The sequence below is a fragment of the Mandrillus leucophaeus genome, unplaced genomic scaffold, assembly GCF_000951045.1.
Source record: "Mandrillus leucophaeus isolate KB7577 unplaced genomic scaffold, Mleu.le_1.0 Scaffold943, whole genome shotgun sequence".
NCBI lineage: Eukaryota > Metazoa > Chordata > Mammalia > Primates > Cercopithecidae > Mandrillus > Mandrillus leucophaeus.
Genome location: NW_012110286.1, coordinates 955,467 through 971,059, shown reverse-complemented (window position 1 = coordinate 971,059; position 15,593 = coordinate 955,467). Strand labels below are relative to the sequence as shown.

At 34.4% G+C, this 15,593-nt stretch overlaps 1 protein-coding gene across 3 annotated transcripts in view; it reads left to right on the top strand.

Annotated features, from left to right (window-relative positions):
* The window catches only part of IL15 (interleukin 15), a 98,783-nt gene extending 84,564 nt beyond the window's left edge, over nt 1-14,219 (top strand). For 2 of the 3 annotated variants that reach the window (XM_011970324.1, XM_011970323.1), the window contains exons 3-8: nt 1,182-1,292; nt 2,307-2,404; nt 3,764-3,848; nt 8,232-8,276; nt 10,116-10,253; nt 12,985-14,219. In XM_011970324.1, the coding sequence (XP_011825714.1) occupies nt 1,281-1,292; nt 2,307-2,404; nt 3,764-3,848; nt 8,232-8,276; nt 10,116-10,253; nt 12,985-13,095 (489 nt within the window). In that variant the 5' untranslated portion in view covers nt 1,182-1,280 and the 3' untranslated portion in view covers nt 13,096-14,219. Of the gene's footprint in view, nt 1-962; nt 1,293-2,306; nt 2,405-2,896; nt 3,016-3,763; nt 3,849-8,231; nt 8,277-10,115; nt 10,254-12,984 lie in introns of those variants that run through there. The other variant, XM_011970325.1, reaches the window with a different exon arrangement.
* Nucleotides 14,220-15,593: the final 1,374 nt, after the last annotated feature.

The window sequence follows — 15,593 nt, the reverse complement described above, 5'->3', positions numbered from 1 at the left end:
ATAAGAGGCCAGGAATGAAATTGTTTACAAAAGTAGCTTAGTAAGGCCTAATTAAAAATTAATCACCCACGGCATTGCTCAATCCCAAGTCAATATTATTGCTGTTTGAAAAATGTGGATTTGAGGATACCACAACTAAAAGGGAGGTAGGGAATGTAAGAGACTTTGGATGAAATGATGAAGATAACTGTGAAGTTCTATAAAAAATTTGAAGCACTGAGATAATATAGACAAAGGGAATAATTATAAAATGAGAGTGATAAGGAAGGTTTGCTTTAAATAAACCAATCAATGAGTGATTTAGATCATGTGTAACAGGAAGATTAGATTTGATATGTTCTTGTGGACAAAAAGGTATTTCTATTGGATACACCTTTATATCTTGCTTAATACTTAAATAAGTGTTAGCTTTTTCTTTCTGTGAGTTATACATAATATATTTTAAAGCAGCCATTTTTATATTTCAGAAACATCTGAAAAGTATAATAATTTAATTATTTGAGTTTATAGAACTTAATTCAGTGAATATTTGTGCCATGGGTTGTGGAAGATTTTGATTTTTTGTGGAAGAGGTCACCACATATATACTATTTAAAAGGGCAGAAAATAGTTGTTTGTATTTTTGTATATTTTGGTTATAAACTGCTTTTAATGACATAGAGTTGAATTTAGGAATGTTTAATCTTCACATTCTTCACTTGATTTGAGTGAGAAAAATAAAATTTTCTTGTTTACAAAATTCTCAAATGATTAACAGTGGTTTATTTAAAAGACTGAAGATACATATTCAGTGACTGTAGAAATGACTACTGCTGTTGTAAACTAATTAACAATCAGTACTTCTATAAATCTAAGTATTTGTTTTTTCTTTTTACTAGTATGACTCTGGAATTTTTCAATTCAGGGACATAATATAATAGAAAAGTTTTGCAAAGGCTTTGTAATTAGACAGACCTGGTCTCAAATGCTGGCTGTTATGTACTTGCTGTGGACCTAGAGCAGCTTACCCAAATGCTACTAACCTTCTTCCATAGGATTATTGTAAAGATTAAAGGTGATGCATCTGTTAAGTAACTAATAGAGTGCTTATTAAAAGGTAGGTGTTCAATAAGTATTAATTCCCTCCCTTTCTTTTTCTCACTAGTCCACTTGTGTTTTTAATGGATCATACTTTACCCTAGATTGTATTGTAGGAAGCACCGTGGATGGATGGCTGCTGGAAACCCCCTGCCATAGCCAACTCTTCTTCAACACTTAAGGATTTACCGTGGCTTTGAGTAATGAGAATTTCGGTAAGAAAAAAAAAAAAGATGAAAATAGCATATGGAATTTCCCTAAAAGGTCGTTTGAATCTCAGAGTCTTTGCAATAAGTTACATGGTTGTTCTCTAAAGATCTTGGGATGTCATAGATGTATGTTCACATTTGGATTGTTCTTATTTTGAAAATAAATTAAATAGGTTTTTAAAAACTCTATTGACCATCTTAAGGCTCTTCTTGTCATTATAAATGTGTTATTTCACTTATCCCACTCTTTTGTGTTCTCTAAATGTCTTCGTACACACTAAATTGTGTAGTCTTAGAGGGCAGGGTGTGGTTATCATTCATCTTTTCAGTGTAAACAGAAGGAAGCATGAACAATCAATGGTTAAGGTGGCAGGTAACACTGCTTTCTGAAACTATAAAAGCTTTGACAACATAAAAGAGGCAGGTGAAAGTATCAAAACTCTGGTAAGTTCTAGGATAAATGATTTTCCTAAATCACCAAGAAAAATTATTAGATAGTCACTCTCGAGATGGAATATAGTATCTGTAGTTGGTTCCATTTTATCCAATTTTTCACCAAATAATATTGATATAATTCATTTTATCAATATTTTATGTGAAGTTAATATAACCAGTGCATCTCTGTTATTAATGCATGTTATTAACCTGTGCTTTATAAATTATTTTGGCCTGCTAAAACAGAGAGAAGGATGAGGAGGAGGTCAAAGATAATATAAAAACATTAAGTGGTGACATTGGTATGTATGTAAATTAACAAATATGTCAACTTTGTTAAATTATCTCTGACATGCATCTGCAGAAATATCTGTTAAGGAATTTTGTGCATAAGAGACAGAGTTGGAGGTAGGAGAGAAAGCAAAAAAATATAAATTATAGTTTTATTATTTTTTGATAAGGAGCATTAATTATGAAAATATGAAAAAATTACATCTTTAGACCTAAAAATATGTTGACATGTTATTTTAAACCTCACTTTTTAACTAAAAAATGTAACCATTTGTCTATGATTATATTTTTCAGAAACCACATTTGAGAAGTATTTCCATCCAGTGCTACTTGTGTTTACTTCTAAACAGTCATTTTCTAACTGAAGCTGGCATTCATGTCTTCATTTTGGGGTAATTTTATCTTTAGGCATAAATAATATTATGTTCATGGTCATGATGACTGTCCTCGGATATCTTTTCCATTAAGTTAGTTTATGTTCAGTTTGCTTATATCTCTAGGTACTCAGTATCTGGGGGATAGAAGGCAGACTATAGAGATTCAGAGGAGGTTGGGTAAACACCTAACTGAGCGTTTTTCTACATTGTGGTAATAGTACAAATGAGCATTATAGCCCTCAAATAAATTGGGCCTTTTGATATTTAACTGAGCTTGGAAATGTACCACTTATTGATAGACTACATATTTTTCACGGCAATTAAAAGTAGATATTTAGAATTTGCTTATGTTACTTCTTATCTGTCCCTGACACTGACTTCTCCTATCCCTTGATCCTTATCCTAGTTCAGTTGAAAACATTTCTTTCTTTATTTAAGCCTTTTGTTGTTTCCTTCTAATAAAATTCATATGTTTCCATGACTATTAACTTTTTTCTTCTCTCTTAGATGCAGCTAATATACCCAGTTGGCCCAAAGCACCTAACCTATAGTTATATAATCTGACTCTCAGTTCAGTTTTACTCTACTAATGCCTTCATGGTATTGGGAACCATAGATTTGTGCAGGTAATTCTTCATCATAAGACAGATTAGTGTTGACTATCATGCTTCTGTGTAAGATCCATCAGGAAGTGAGGGATTATTTTTCCTCAAGCTGTAAGAATCATTCCAATGTTACTTGGTCAGTATAAGTGTATTTTTTCTGGATATTAAATTTTAATTTTTATGAAATTTATGAAAGTGAGTAAGTATATGGTCATTCAGCCTACACTGGGATGAAGTCTGTAATGTTTATGGAGAAAGCTGCTGCAAGCATAGTAAGAGCATGAGCAACATGAAAGGGGCGTGTTTAATGTTTTGTAAAAAAACATTTACTGTCAAAATCATTACATGAAAATAATTATTACTTATTTTAAGAATTTTACCTATTTATTAGACTTCAAAGTCTCAGTAAATCTCTACGTAAAGGAAACTAGTAATTCATTCAAAATCATTTACTGAGCCTTGCCACACATCTGGCACTGTTTCTATTTCATTGTGATAAATTGAGCCAGTTTATTTATAAAGTATGCCTACAATTAGGCTTTTCTCTAATCAGGTTGGTGAAGCCTCAAGTTACCATAAAATGTCAAAGTTGTACTATATGCTCAATGTTTATGTTCAGCTACAAGGCTGTTGAATGCACAGAGGCAAGGATAACACTGATTTTTTTCACTGGTCAGAATAAAAAAATTATTGATTGCTCTTTTGCTTATAGTATTCATCAAGATGAATAGGCTCCTTCAAAATGCTTTGCTCATGGTTTTTCTTTCAGCTGTTTCAGTGCAGGGCTCCCTAAAACAGAAGCCAACTGGGTGAATGTAATAAGTGATTTGAAAAAAATTGAAGATCTTATTCAAGTGAGTACTCATTTTTCCATATAATGCCTGGTAGAACTGCTATGAAGTTTGTTTCTCTCTGTGTTTTTCTATCTGTCTTAAAGAAACCACACTTGAAACAACAAGATTTTTGTAGAAATTTATGATCTTATAAAGCTGAAAAAGAAATCTTTTCCTTACTGTTTTATAATCTAATTATCTTTAAATCTTAATTTATAAGCGGCCCAGCCTGATGAGTTCTAGTCTGCACAGGTGAGGTATTATATTCCTGTATCTGGAGAAGCCAGATATCTTGGTGGCACCTGCAGGGAGAATGGCTTGACCCAGAGAAGAGCTGTTGTTGTTTGTGGACTAAAGGCCCTCTTCTCCCACCTTGAGAAAATAGATTGCCTGACCTAAGGAAGTGCTTCCTGCCATAGAAGGTAATATCAGCTTCAGTGGAAGTCTCAATGGCACCAAGCATACCAAAATAGCACCACAAAGTTCTGAAAACTAAATTGTCATTGGATTCACAGCATTAAAAAGTAGGTTAGAACTTGCATGCTAAATCCAAACAGGCTGACTGCATGCTAAAATAGAAGATTTAAATAGGACCAGAGTGTCCTAACATAATAGACATGAAGCCAAGATACAATTGAAAATCACCCATTGTACCAAGAAATAGGAAAGTTACAACTTGAATGAGAAAATATAGTCAACAGACTACAAAATTGAAGGGGATCAGATGTTGGAATTCTCTGACATGGATTTGAAAGCAGACATTATATAAAGTGCTTCAAAAACCAGTTACAAATGCCCTTGAAGCAAATGAAAAACTAAATGCCTTAACAAAGAAATAGAAGATATGAAAGGAACCATATAGAAAGTATAACTGAAAATACAACTGAAATATAAAGCAAACTGTAAAGGCTCATTAGCAGAATGAATAACAAAGGAATGATAGTTAATTTGACAACAGAATACTAGAGAGACAATTGACTTAAAAAAAAAGAAAAAGCATCACTGATCTTGAGAACAGTGACAAAAGATCCAGCATTCCTGTGGTTAGTATCATAGGAGAGTATGAGAATACACCAAGTAAAAGAGAGAGATTGGCTGAGTTGATAACAAAACACCACCCATCTATCCTATCTATAAGCAGTTCAGTTCTGGTACAATGACATACATTGGTTGAAATTTTAAAAGACAGAAAAAGATATACCATACTATAATGGGTTGAATAGTGTCCCCCCAAATTTCACATCCACTTGGAACCTTAAAATGTGATCTTATTTCAAAATAATATCTTTGCAAATATAATTAATGAAATTAAGATGAGATCATACTAGAGTGGGGTGGGCCCTAAATCCAGTGACTAGTGTCTTTATTGGAAAAGGAAAGGACACAGAGGAACTCACTGGGAAGAAAGCCATGTGAAGACATAGAGGAAGAGATCAGAGTGATGCCCCTATAAGCCAAGGAAGGCCAGGGATTGCCAGGATCTACCAGAACCTTGGGAAAGTCAAGAAAGGATTCTTCTCTAGACCCCTCAGAAGGAACATGGCCCTACCAACATCTTGACTTTGGACTTCCAGTCTCCAGAACTGTAAATGAATAAATTTCTGTTGTTTTAAACCACCCACCTCGTGGTAGTTTATTACAGCAGCTCTAGACTGATACACATGCATACATTAATTATAAAAAGCAGAAGTGGCTAGATTAACATCAAATAAAGTAGACTTCACAGAAAATAAGGTTACTAGAATCCAGAGGGACACTACATAATGATAAAAAACAAATCCATGAGGAAAACATAATGTTCTTAAATGTATACACATCAAACAACAAAGCCTCAAACTTTGTGAAGCAAAAAATAATAGGGCTAAAAGAGAAACAGACAAATCCACAATTATTCTTGAGAATTTCACCACCTCCTCCTCTGTAACTAGTGGAAGTACTAGACAGAAAATCAGCAAGGGCATAAAAATACAACATAACCAACCAACAGGATCTAATTTAACACATAGACCACTATACCCAACAACAGCAGAATATACTTTTTTTTATCAAGACTGAATATATACTGAACCATAAAAGAAACTTTAAAAATTTTTTCAGAACTTAAATCATGCAGAATTTGTTCTCAAACCACAGTGAAATCAAACCAGAAATCAGGAAATTAAATACAATGGGCAAATCTCCAAATGCTTGGAAATTAAATACTATACCTCTGTATAATACATGGGTCAAAGAGTAAATCTCAAAGGATATTCATAATACATACAATGAAAAAAATGAAATACAGCATATCAAGGTATATGCAATGCAGCTAAAGCAATACTGACAGGGACATTTTTTAAAATCAAAAGAATACATGAGAAAAAAAGGAGAATTATCAAATCAAAAATCTATGTTACCACTTCAAGAAACTAGAAGAAGTAGAGCAAAACAAATTCAATACAAGCAGAACAAAGAAAATATTTAAATGTAAGAGCCAAAATTAATGAAATTGAAATCAAGAAAACAATAGAAAAAAGTAATGAAACATAAAACTGGTTATTTGGAAAATCAATACAATTAATCTTTAATAAGACTGACAGAAATAAAAAGAGAGAAGACACAGATCTCAGGAATGAAACGTGAGGCTGTCACTACAGAATCTGCAGTCATTAGAAGGATAATAAGAAAAACTATGAACAGTTTTATGCTCACAGATCTGACAACTTAGAGGAAACGGACCAATTCTTCAGAAACCACAAACTACCAAAACATGTGAAGATGAAATGGACAATCCAAGCACTCCTGTAATCACTATATACATTGAATTCATCATACACAAGCTCCAAAAAAGGGATCTCCAAGCCTGCTGGTTACACTGAAACATTCTATCAAATATTTAGAGAAGCACTAACAACAATTTTACAGTTTCTTCTAGAAAATAGAAGAGGAAGGAGCATTTTCCAGTTGATTTTAGGAGGGCAGTATTGCTCTGATGCTAAAACCAAATAGAGACATTACTAAAAAAGACAACTACAAACAAAACATGCATTTGCCTTACAGTCCAACAATTGTACTCTTAGACATTCATCCTCAATAAATGAAAACTTATGTGGACACAAAAATATGTACATGAATGTTCATAGAGATTTTTTCATGACTGCCAAAAACTGGAAACAAATGTGCTTTAGTTGTAAAAACTGTGGCATATCATGTCAGGGAATACTACAGAGTAATAAAAAGGAACAAACTAGTGATACTCACAAGGTGGGTGGATCTCCAGGGTATTATGATGAGTGAAAAAAGTCAATCTTCATAAAGAAACTGGGGTACATTTATAAAACAGAATATTATCCATTGATAAAAAGAAATAAGCTATCAGGCCATGAAAATAAATGGAGAAACCTTCAAAGCCATATTGTTAAGTGAAAGATGGGGATGCCAATGTGAAAAGGCTTCACACTATATGATCCCAACTATGACATTTTGAAAAAGGCAAAGCTATGGAGACAATAAAAGATCAGTGGTTGCCAGGGGTTCGGAGGGAGGGAGAAATGGCTAGGCAGTGCACAGGCTACTTTTAAAGCAGTGAAAATGTTAATATATGATGATGGGTGGCATTATACATTTGTCAAAACCTGTAGAACATACAACACAAATAATGAGCCCTAATATTCTGTATAGCTAAGATCATAATGGTGACTCACCGATTATAACAAACACACCACACTAATGCAAGATATTAACAATAGGGAAACTGGGGTGGAGGACAAAGGGGTGTATAAGTCTTTGTACTTTCTGCTAGTTTTTCTGTAAACCTAAATGACTCATAAAAATGTCTATCAATTCTTTTAAAAGCTAATTTCAGAAGGTTACATACGATATGAGTCCCTTTACGTAACATTCTTGAAATGACAAAATTATAGGAATGGAGAGCAGAGAAGTGCTTGCCAGAATTTAGAGAGATTGGGTGATGATGAGGTATGTATAGGGAGAAAGGTGACTTTGGTTATGAAAGAATAGCAGGATAATCCTTGTGGTGATGGAACTATTTTGTGTCTTAACTGTGGTGGTGGTGATGTGAATCTATGCAAGTGATAAAATTGAATAAAACTTCACACATATGCATGTACACATGCTGTGGCACATAAAACTTGTGAAATCTGAACAAGGTGACTGCATTGTATGAATGTCAATTTTCTGATTGTAATTCTGTACTGTGGTTATAGAAGATATTACCACTGGGGGAAGCTTGTTGAAGAGTACACAAGATATCTCTGTATTTACTCTTACAGTTTCATATGAATTTTAAATTATCTCAAAATATATAAATGAATTAAAAACAATGTAATGTTTTCAGTAGGTTGTGCTCATAATATTTAAAGCAGGGCATAATTTTTAATATTGTCTAATTTTGTTTCCTTCCAGTCTATGCATATTGATGCTACTTTATATACAGAAAGTGATGTTCACGTGAGTATACTTTTTTCAAAATTGCTATTTGTCTCGTTATCAAAGTTTTTAAAAGTATATTTTTGTAACAACTAAAATATGTGTAGTTTTAAAATCTAACTTTTGGTGTGTTTCTATAATATATGATCAATGAGTTTTATTAGTGATTGTTGAGATGGGACTTGGGGGCAGATAGCTACATAAACACTATTTTTGTGATGGTGCCAAGTCAAAATATTAAAAAAGTCTTTTCCCTCAATGTCAAACAAGATACATTATACGTTTTTGTGATGCAGTTGCATCATGATGCAATTAGATGCAAAAATCAGATTAACTTATTCAATTTAAGAGTAGCCAACATATCAGTTATTTCCAATGCTGTAATGTATCACCATCTGTAATATTTTCCATAAATTGCTTAAAGTCGTCCATGTTCTGCATTTTACATGGTTCTCTACATTTGTCAGAAAAAGATTCTGACCAATTATTCTTTATGTGAGAAAAGAAACATAACCCATGAAACGTACTAGAATTGAAAAGTGATTTTGAACTTGTTTCATTAATACATTGACATTTACTAAGGCATGTAGGATTTGTCATTTTGGTGGTGGTCCTTCCCTTCGGGATTGTTACTAAAACCAAGAAATGAATCCCCAACTTCACCTCAGGGAAAACAAACTTTATGTCCCTCTCCATTATTCTTCAATTGGAACTTCTCTTACATAGATGACTTTCTAAGCATTGGAAAGAAACCATAGCCAGAAACTAGAAAAAAGAGATATTCACCAACCAATTGGGTCATGCTGCTGCCCAAAGAAATTGTCTCCCTCCTCTGGCTTCAGCATGTGTTGTTTTTCTCTGCATTTTTTGTAAAATGGAAAGTAGTCAATTAACCACCAAATTCAGCATCCTGAGATTGCTTTTTTGCAATAAGATAACTTTGCAACCCATGGGTTACAGAAACAACCTTAGACTGAACTTTAGATTTTAAAACTGACTCCACCACTTTTTACTTGTGTTACCTTGGAAATTACTAAACATTTCTGAAGCTCAGTTTTATTATTGCTGATACGGTGACAGTATTTGTCTTTCAATCCTAAGCAGTGACTGTCGGGGTTAAGGAATATTACCAGTGCTGGGCACATGGGTGTATTTTTTCATTTTTTCATCCATTCAGTAAGCATTTGTGGAGTGCCTGCAGGCTCCCAGGCACTGTGCAAGGTATTGAGAACACAAAGTCAAATAATGGTCAAATCCCTAGATATTCCTTGTTTCCTTTCTTTAAGTTCTTGTTAAAGTAAATGTTGTGGAAAACATATTTTTGTGGCACCTAAGAGCCTTTTCTGATTTGGCCAGCCTGTGAGTGGACATTAGTCCTGCTTTGATTTTTCTAATAAATTTCTTGGAATTGCTTCTCTCCCTCTGGAACTTTGGAAATTGAAAGAATAGTATAATTAGCAGCTACCACTATTTAAAGTGTTAACAACATGATTTGATTCTAAAACTTCTTACAAATGCACTGTCTATATTGATATTTTCAGAGTCTAAGGCCAGTATTATTACCCTTTCCACAGGGGAAGTGTGCTCAGTGAGAAAAAGTGGCTAATATTTCTACATTTTCTAGTTTCATGTTCTGTACAATATTGCCATCCTTCTTGATTGTGTTTTATTGGTTTGTTTTGGTTTTTATTTTAAAGCCAAAAGAAAAAAAAAATTAAACTGCCTCCTATGTAAAATTTCTTAAGGATATTGTGTATCTTTATAAAATATTTGCATTAACTTTTTGAAAATCAAAATTACATCAGTATGAAAATTAATAATCACAAAAAATTAATTGTTCTTTATAACTTTTATTTTTAGCCCAGTTGCAAGGTAACAGCAATGAAGTGCTTTCTCTTGGAGTTGCAAGTAATTTCACATGAGTCCGGAGATACAGATATTCATGATACAGTAGAAAATCTTATCATCCTAGCAAACAACATCTTGTCTTCTAATGGGGTGAGTTTTCCAACAGTTGCTCAGAGTTGCATCTTATGTTTTGGGCCTGATTTGGAGAAGTCGTTCATGGACAAGCAGATCCTCCTAAGGGGCACTTAGGAGAAGGAGTCCTTTTCCAGTGGAATGGCATCCAAAAGTGGCACCAACTCCAGCATGCACACAATGCTAAACTGTTCAATGATTTATTCAGTAGACAAACATTTACAGAATCATGCCAGGTAGTGTGCTTCAGTGCTAGAATTATAGTTGCAAACCAGACAGACAAGTCACTGACCTCAAGGTGTTTATTGTCAGGTGCAGTGGATAGACATTAATCTAATTACATACTCAAGTGTCTAACATCAATAATAGTAACTCACATTTATTGAGTTATCACAGTGTGGCAGACACTATTCTTTGAGCTTTAAATTGTTAATTCATTTAATCCTCATGACAAATCTGTGAGATAGTTATCTTTATTTCTATTTGAATGATGAAGAAATTGTAGCACTGAGAGCTTGGATCACTTGCTCCAGTTTATACAGCTAGTAAAATGAGGAGCCACAATTCTTACCTGAGCAGTCTGTCTGCAGAGTCTGTTATCTTATGAGAAGATAAATGCTTTAAAAGGATAACAATGAAAATATTAATAATTTGAGTATAATCTGGGACATTCCAGGCAACTTGAGCAGTAGAGGGTTCCAGGAGAGCAAATTCTAGGTACTCATATGATAGGCTGGGGCATCAGCTGTGCAAAGGCCCGGAAGTGCAAAGAATTATGACTTTCATGGCAAAACACCAGTGGCCAAAGCAAGGTAGAGAGAAAGCAGTTTTGTAACAAAGAGGCATAATCAAATTAGTTCATTTCATAAATACTTTTTAGCCCTCAGGAGACAGTATGAAAAAATACCCATAATCCCTGCTGTTAAAGAGGGAGGAAACAGAAAGAAACCAACCACTCAGCAAATGAGTAATAAGTTAGTTATTTATGAAGTCCAGTGGTGAAAAAGAAGGTAGGGTAGGGGGACTGGGGCTCCAGTTAGGGTAGGCTGAACTAATAAGCTGCCATTTGACAAAGATGTGAGGGAATGAGCCTTAAGGGTATCTAGGGACATATGTTCAGGCAGACACAACTGAAAGTGCAAAGACCCTGAACTTGTGTGGGTGGACACCTTGACTTTTCTCTAAAAATACAATGCTGCTTTATGTCTTTGCTTCAGTGTTACCTTCTCAAAATCCCTTCCCTATTTGAGCACTCCCTGTCCCCTTGTCTGCAGGTCCCATATCTGGAATACGATATATTTTATGTAATGGGTGTTGTCTGTTTTTCCCTATGAGAATGTCAGCTTAAAAGGGACAAGTGTTTTTGTTTTTTATTAGTACTATATCCAAATTCCCAGAACAGTGTCTCATATACATTAAATACTTTATATGTGTATGAAATGAATTGATTAAGATTTATAATACTCTTATGATGTTATCTCCATCTTATTGGTGGAAAGAGTGAGCCATGCAACAGATAACTCATGGCGAAATAAATGATGAGCTCTTTAATGTGAATGTTGATAGTCACCCTCATCATGGCAGAGTGTAGTATACATGCTGGAATGCGTGGGCAGGACTGCGCAGTCAGAAGACCTGGATGTGAAGAATTTCAGTTGATTATGTCAGCTGAGATGAGTCAATACCTCTGTCTTCCTAGCTGACATGATTATTTTCAGGATCAAATAGGACAGCATTATATGAAACATGACAGTGCTTGGCATAGAGGATGTGCTTGATAAATGTTAGTGATGCTGAATTCCAAATAGTTAATGGATATAAAATCTAATTTTTATTTTTGCTGGCACAGCCTTCATGGTTCAGATGATCTCTAAAAAGTTTATTCTTAATTGCTACATTTGGAACATTCTAGTTATCCATAAAACTGTGCTTGAATTACAACAATTTGTGGTATTCACCTAAATGGCTCAATTCAACCAGTGGGTGATTACAGTGCATTAGGCCCTGTGCTGAATGCTAGGGAAACAAACGTACTGGCTTTGCCCTTCTGGTAGAGAGCTTAGAGAATAGTATTATAGTATAAAAAGAGTAAAACTTCATAATATGAATAGAATACATGAGATGTTGTGAGAGAGGTCTAAATAAGAGGTTCTGAGATGTAAAGATGGGACATTGAGTCCAGCCCTGGGAACCCAGGGGTTCAGAGAAGCCTCCCTAAAAGAGTACTTGAATAATCTTAAGTGTGACTAGCAGCAGCTAAAATAGGAAAGAATGTAACAGAGAGAAAAGCAAAGGCAGAGAGGCATCTAATAGTAAGCTGTGCATGGCAAGGAAAGCCAGATGCTCACTCAGTGTTCCTAGAGCATAACATTGAGGCACGGGGTATATGTGAGATAAAGAAGTAAGAAACAGCTCATGAAGAGCCTGTGTGCTATGCAGGGAGGCATGGTCTTTATGCTAGAAGTAGATGATAGGAAACCATTGAAGGGCTCAAAGCAGGAACTCCATGGTCTGACAGACACAGCTTATTTTTCTCAATGTCCTTAACCCATTATTGGAAAAATAAACATGTATCAAATCTCCCAGTTCTCTTTTCTCATAATTCTTCCTAGTATGCTATTTATTTGCTAAAGTTTTCATATCTCAAGACCTCACCATATGGTTCAAACGATATGATATTCCCATTCCCATGAATGTATATTTAATTTAATTATAAATTGCCAATTTAATCTTTCTTTATATTTTGCAGAATATAACAGAATCTGGATGCAAAGAATGTGAGGAACTAGAGGAAAAAAATATTAAAGAATTTTTGCAGAGTTTTGTACATATTGTCCAAATGTTCATCAACACTTCTTGATTGCAACTGATTCTTTATAAAGTGCTTCTGTTACTAATGAACATCACTCTGCTGCTTAGACATAACAAAACACTCGGCATTTCAAATGTGCTGTCAAAACAAGTTTTTCTGTCAAGAAGATGATCAGGCTTTGGATCAGATGAACTCTTAGAAATGAAGGCAGAAAAATGTCATTGAGTAATATAGTGACTACGAACTTCTCTCAGACTTACTTTACTCATTTGTTTTTAATTTATTATGGAAATTGTACATATTTGTGGAATAATGTAAAATGTTGAATAAAAACGTGTACAAGTGTTGTTATTTGAAGTTGCACTGATATTTTACCTATTATCGCAAAATAGCATTTGTTTAAGGGTCAAATTATGTAGTGGCGGGGATGGGTACCAATGCTGCAGGTCAACAGCTATGTTGGTATGCTCCTGCCAGTGTGGAACCACTGACTACTGGCTCTCATTGACTTCTTTACTAAGCATTGCAAACAGAGGAAGAATTTGTTCTCAATAAGAAAAAGAAGAACTATACGTGAATCCTCTTCTTTACACTGTAATTTAGTTGTTGATCTATAAAGCAACTGTTATGAAATAAATAAATTGCAATAACTGGCATATAATGTCCATCAGTAAATCTTGGTGGTGGTGGCAATAATAAACTTCTACTGATAGGCAGAATGGTGTGCAAGCTTGTCCAACCCATGGATTGCAGGCCATATGCGGCCCAGGACAACTTTGAATGTGGCCCAACACAAATTCATAAATTTCATTTTTAGCTCATCAGCTGTCATTAGTGGTAGTGTATTTAAAGTGTAGCCCAAGACAATTCTTCTTATTCCAATGTGGCCCAGGGAAATCAAAATATTGGATGCGCCTGGTATAGAAAACTAATAGTGACAGTGTTTATATTTCATGCTTTCCCAAATACAGGTATTTTATTTTCACATTCTTTTTGCCATGTTTGTATAATTTTTAAAAAGCCCTGTTGATTTGTTATCTCATTGTTATCTGACAGAAAATAATTGTTTATATTTTTTGGACTACACTGTCTAAAATTAGCAAGCTCTCTTCTAATGGAACTATAGTAAAGATGGAATATTTTTGTTTTATTATACATTTATTTCATCTTAATTCAATTCTAGTAATACTCACTGAGTGACTGTGGGATGGGAAATTATCTCTTAAGAATTTGATTTCTCTCCATTCCACAGTAAAAACTGGTTCTCTGTTGAAACATTCTTCTATCACCCCAGTGCCCTATCCATGTACATGGGTCTTATTGCTCTAGTCAAATGGTGCTTATAAATACTTTCTGAGAAAGTTTAGAAGAAATCTGTATCCTGTTTGACTTTCAGTAATCATGTATTGGCTCTCAGCTTCTTACCTAATCTCAGTCTAGAAAAAATAGTATTTGGCAGCCACTCTTAAAAGTCTTGGATTGTGGAAGTTTATTTATTTTTTTATTTCAATTGAGATCGTATTTTTAATATACCTGTATTTTTGTTTTGCTTTATGTATCTTTTTTCTATTAGGGAGAGGAGGAAAAGTGTACCATTTTCATCTCTAAGTTTCCAGTTCAGTCTTTAGGGGAATGTTAGTCTTCCTGAGATGGGGGAAGGAAAATCATAATGCCAGTCACGTTACAAATAATATTTTATAGTGATCAATAGTTCATTTTGGTTACATAGGCATACATGTGGGCTTAAAACTTGGAATTCACTAGGGCTCAAAATTAAAATTCTTACATTAGTTACTCGATATGGATCACTTCATTTGATCTTAGAAAACTCAAAGCATAGATCTGCAACTACTTTAAAATACTATTAGTTAACTGAAGAAACAAAATAATAGTGTAAAATAATCTAAATTTTATTTTTCATGCTTATATTCTTTACAAAATCAGTCTTTCCTTTGGATTCAAAATCTGCCTGTTTGAAGTATCTTCCTTAATTAACCAACCGAATGTCATGTGCCTAGAGGATACTGTGTTTATGTCTCATTTACTACCTTAAATGCTGAAAACATCTTCCATATGGAACATATAATAAAGGAAGCACAGAAACATATACTTAGAAACTCAAATAGTAAAGATAAGCATAACAATATGACATACAGTCCAAAGTTATATTGTTGAATTTTGTTTTTGTCTTTTCTTAATTTCGGGAAAGAAAAAGACATATGAAAGGATAGTATCTCTATATTCTCCCTGACAATGAACAAACGGGCTAGAAGGCAGAGGACATGGAAATGTAAACAGAACCAATATATAATTGTTGAGCCCAGGCCAGGCACGGTGGCTCACACCTGTAATCCCAGCACTTTGGGAGGCCAAGACGGATGGATCACGAGGTCAGGAGACCGAGACCATCCTGACTAACACGGTGAAACCTCGTCTGTACTAAAAGTACAAAAAACTAGCCAGGTGTGGTGGCGGGGGCCTGTAGTCCCAGCTACTGGGGATGCTGAGGCAGGAGAATGGCATGAACCCGGAAGGCGGAGCTTGCA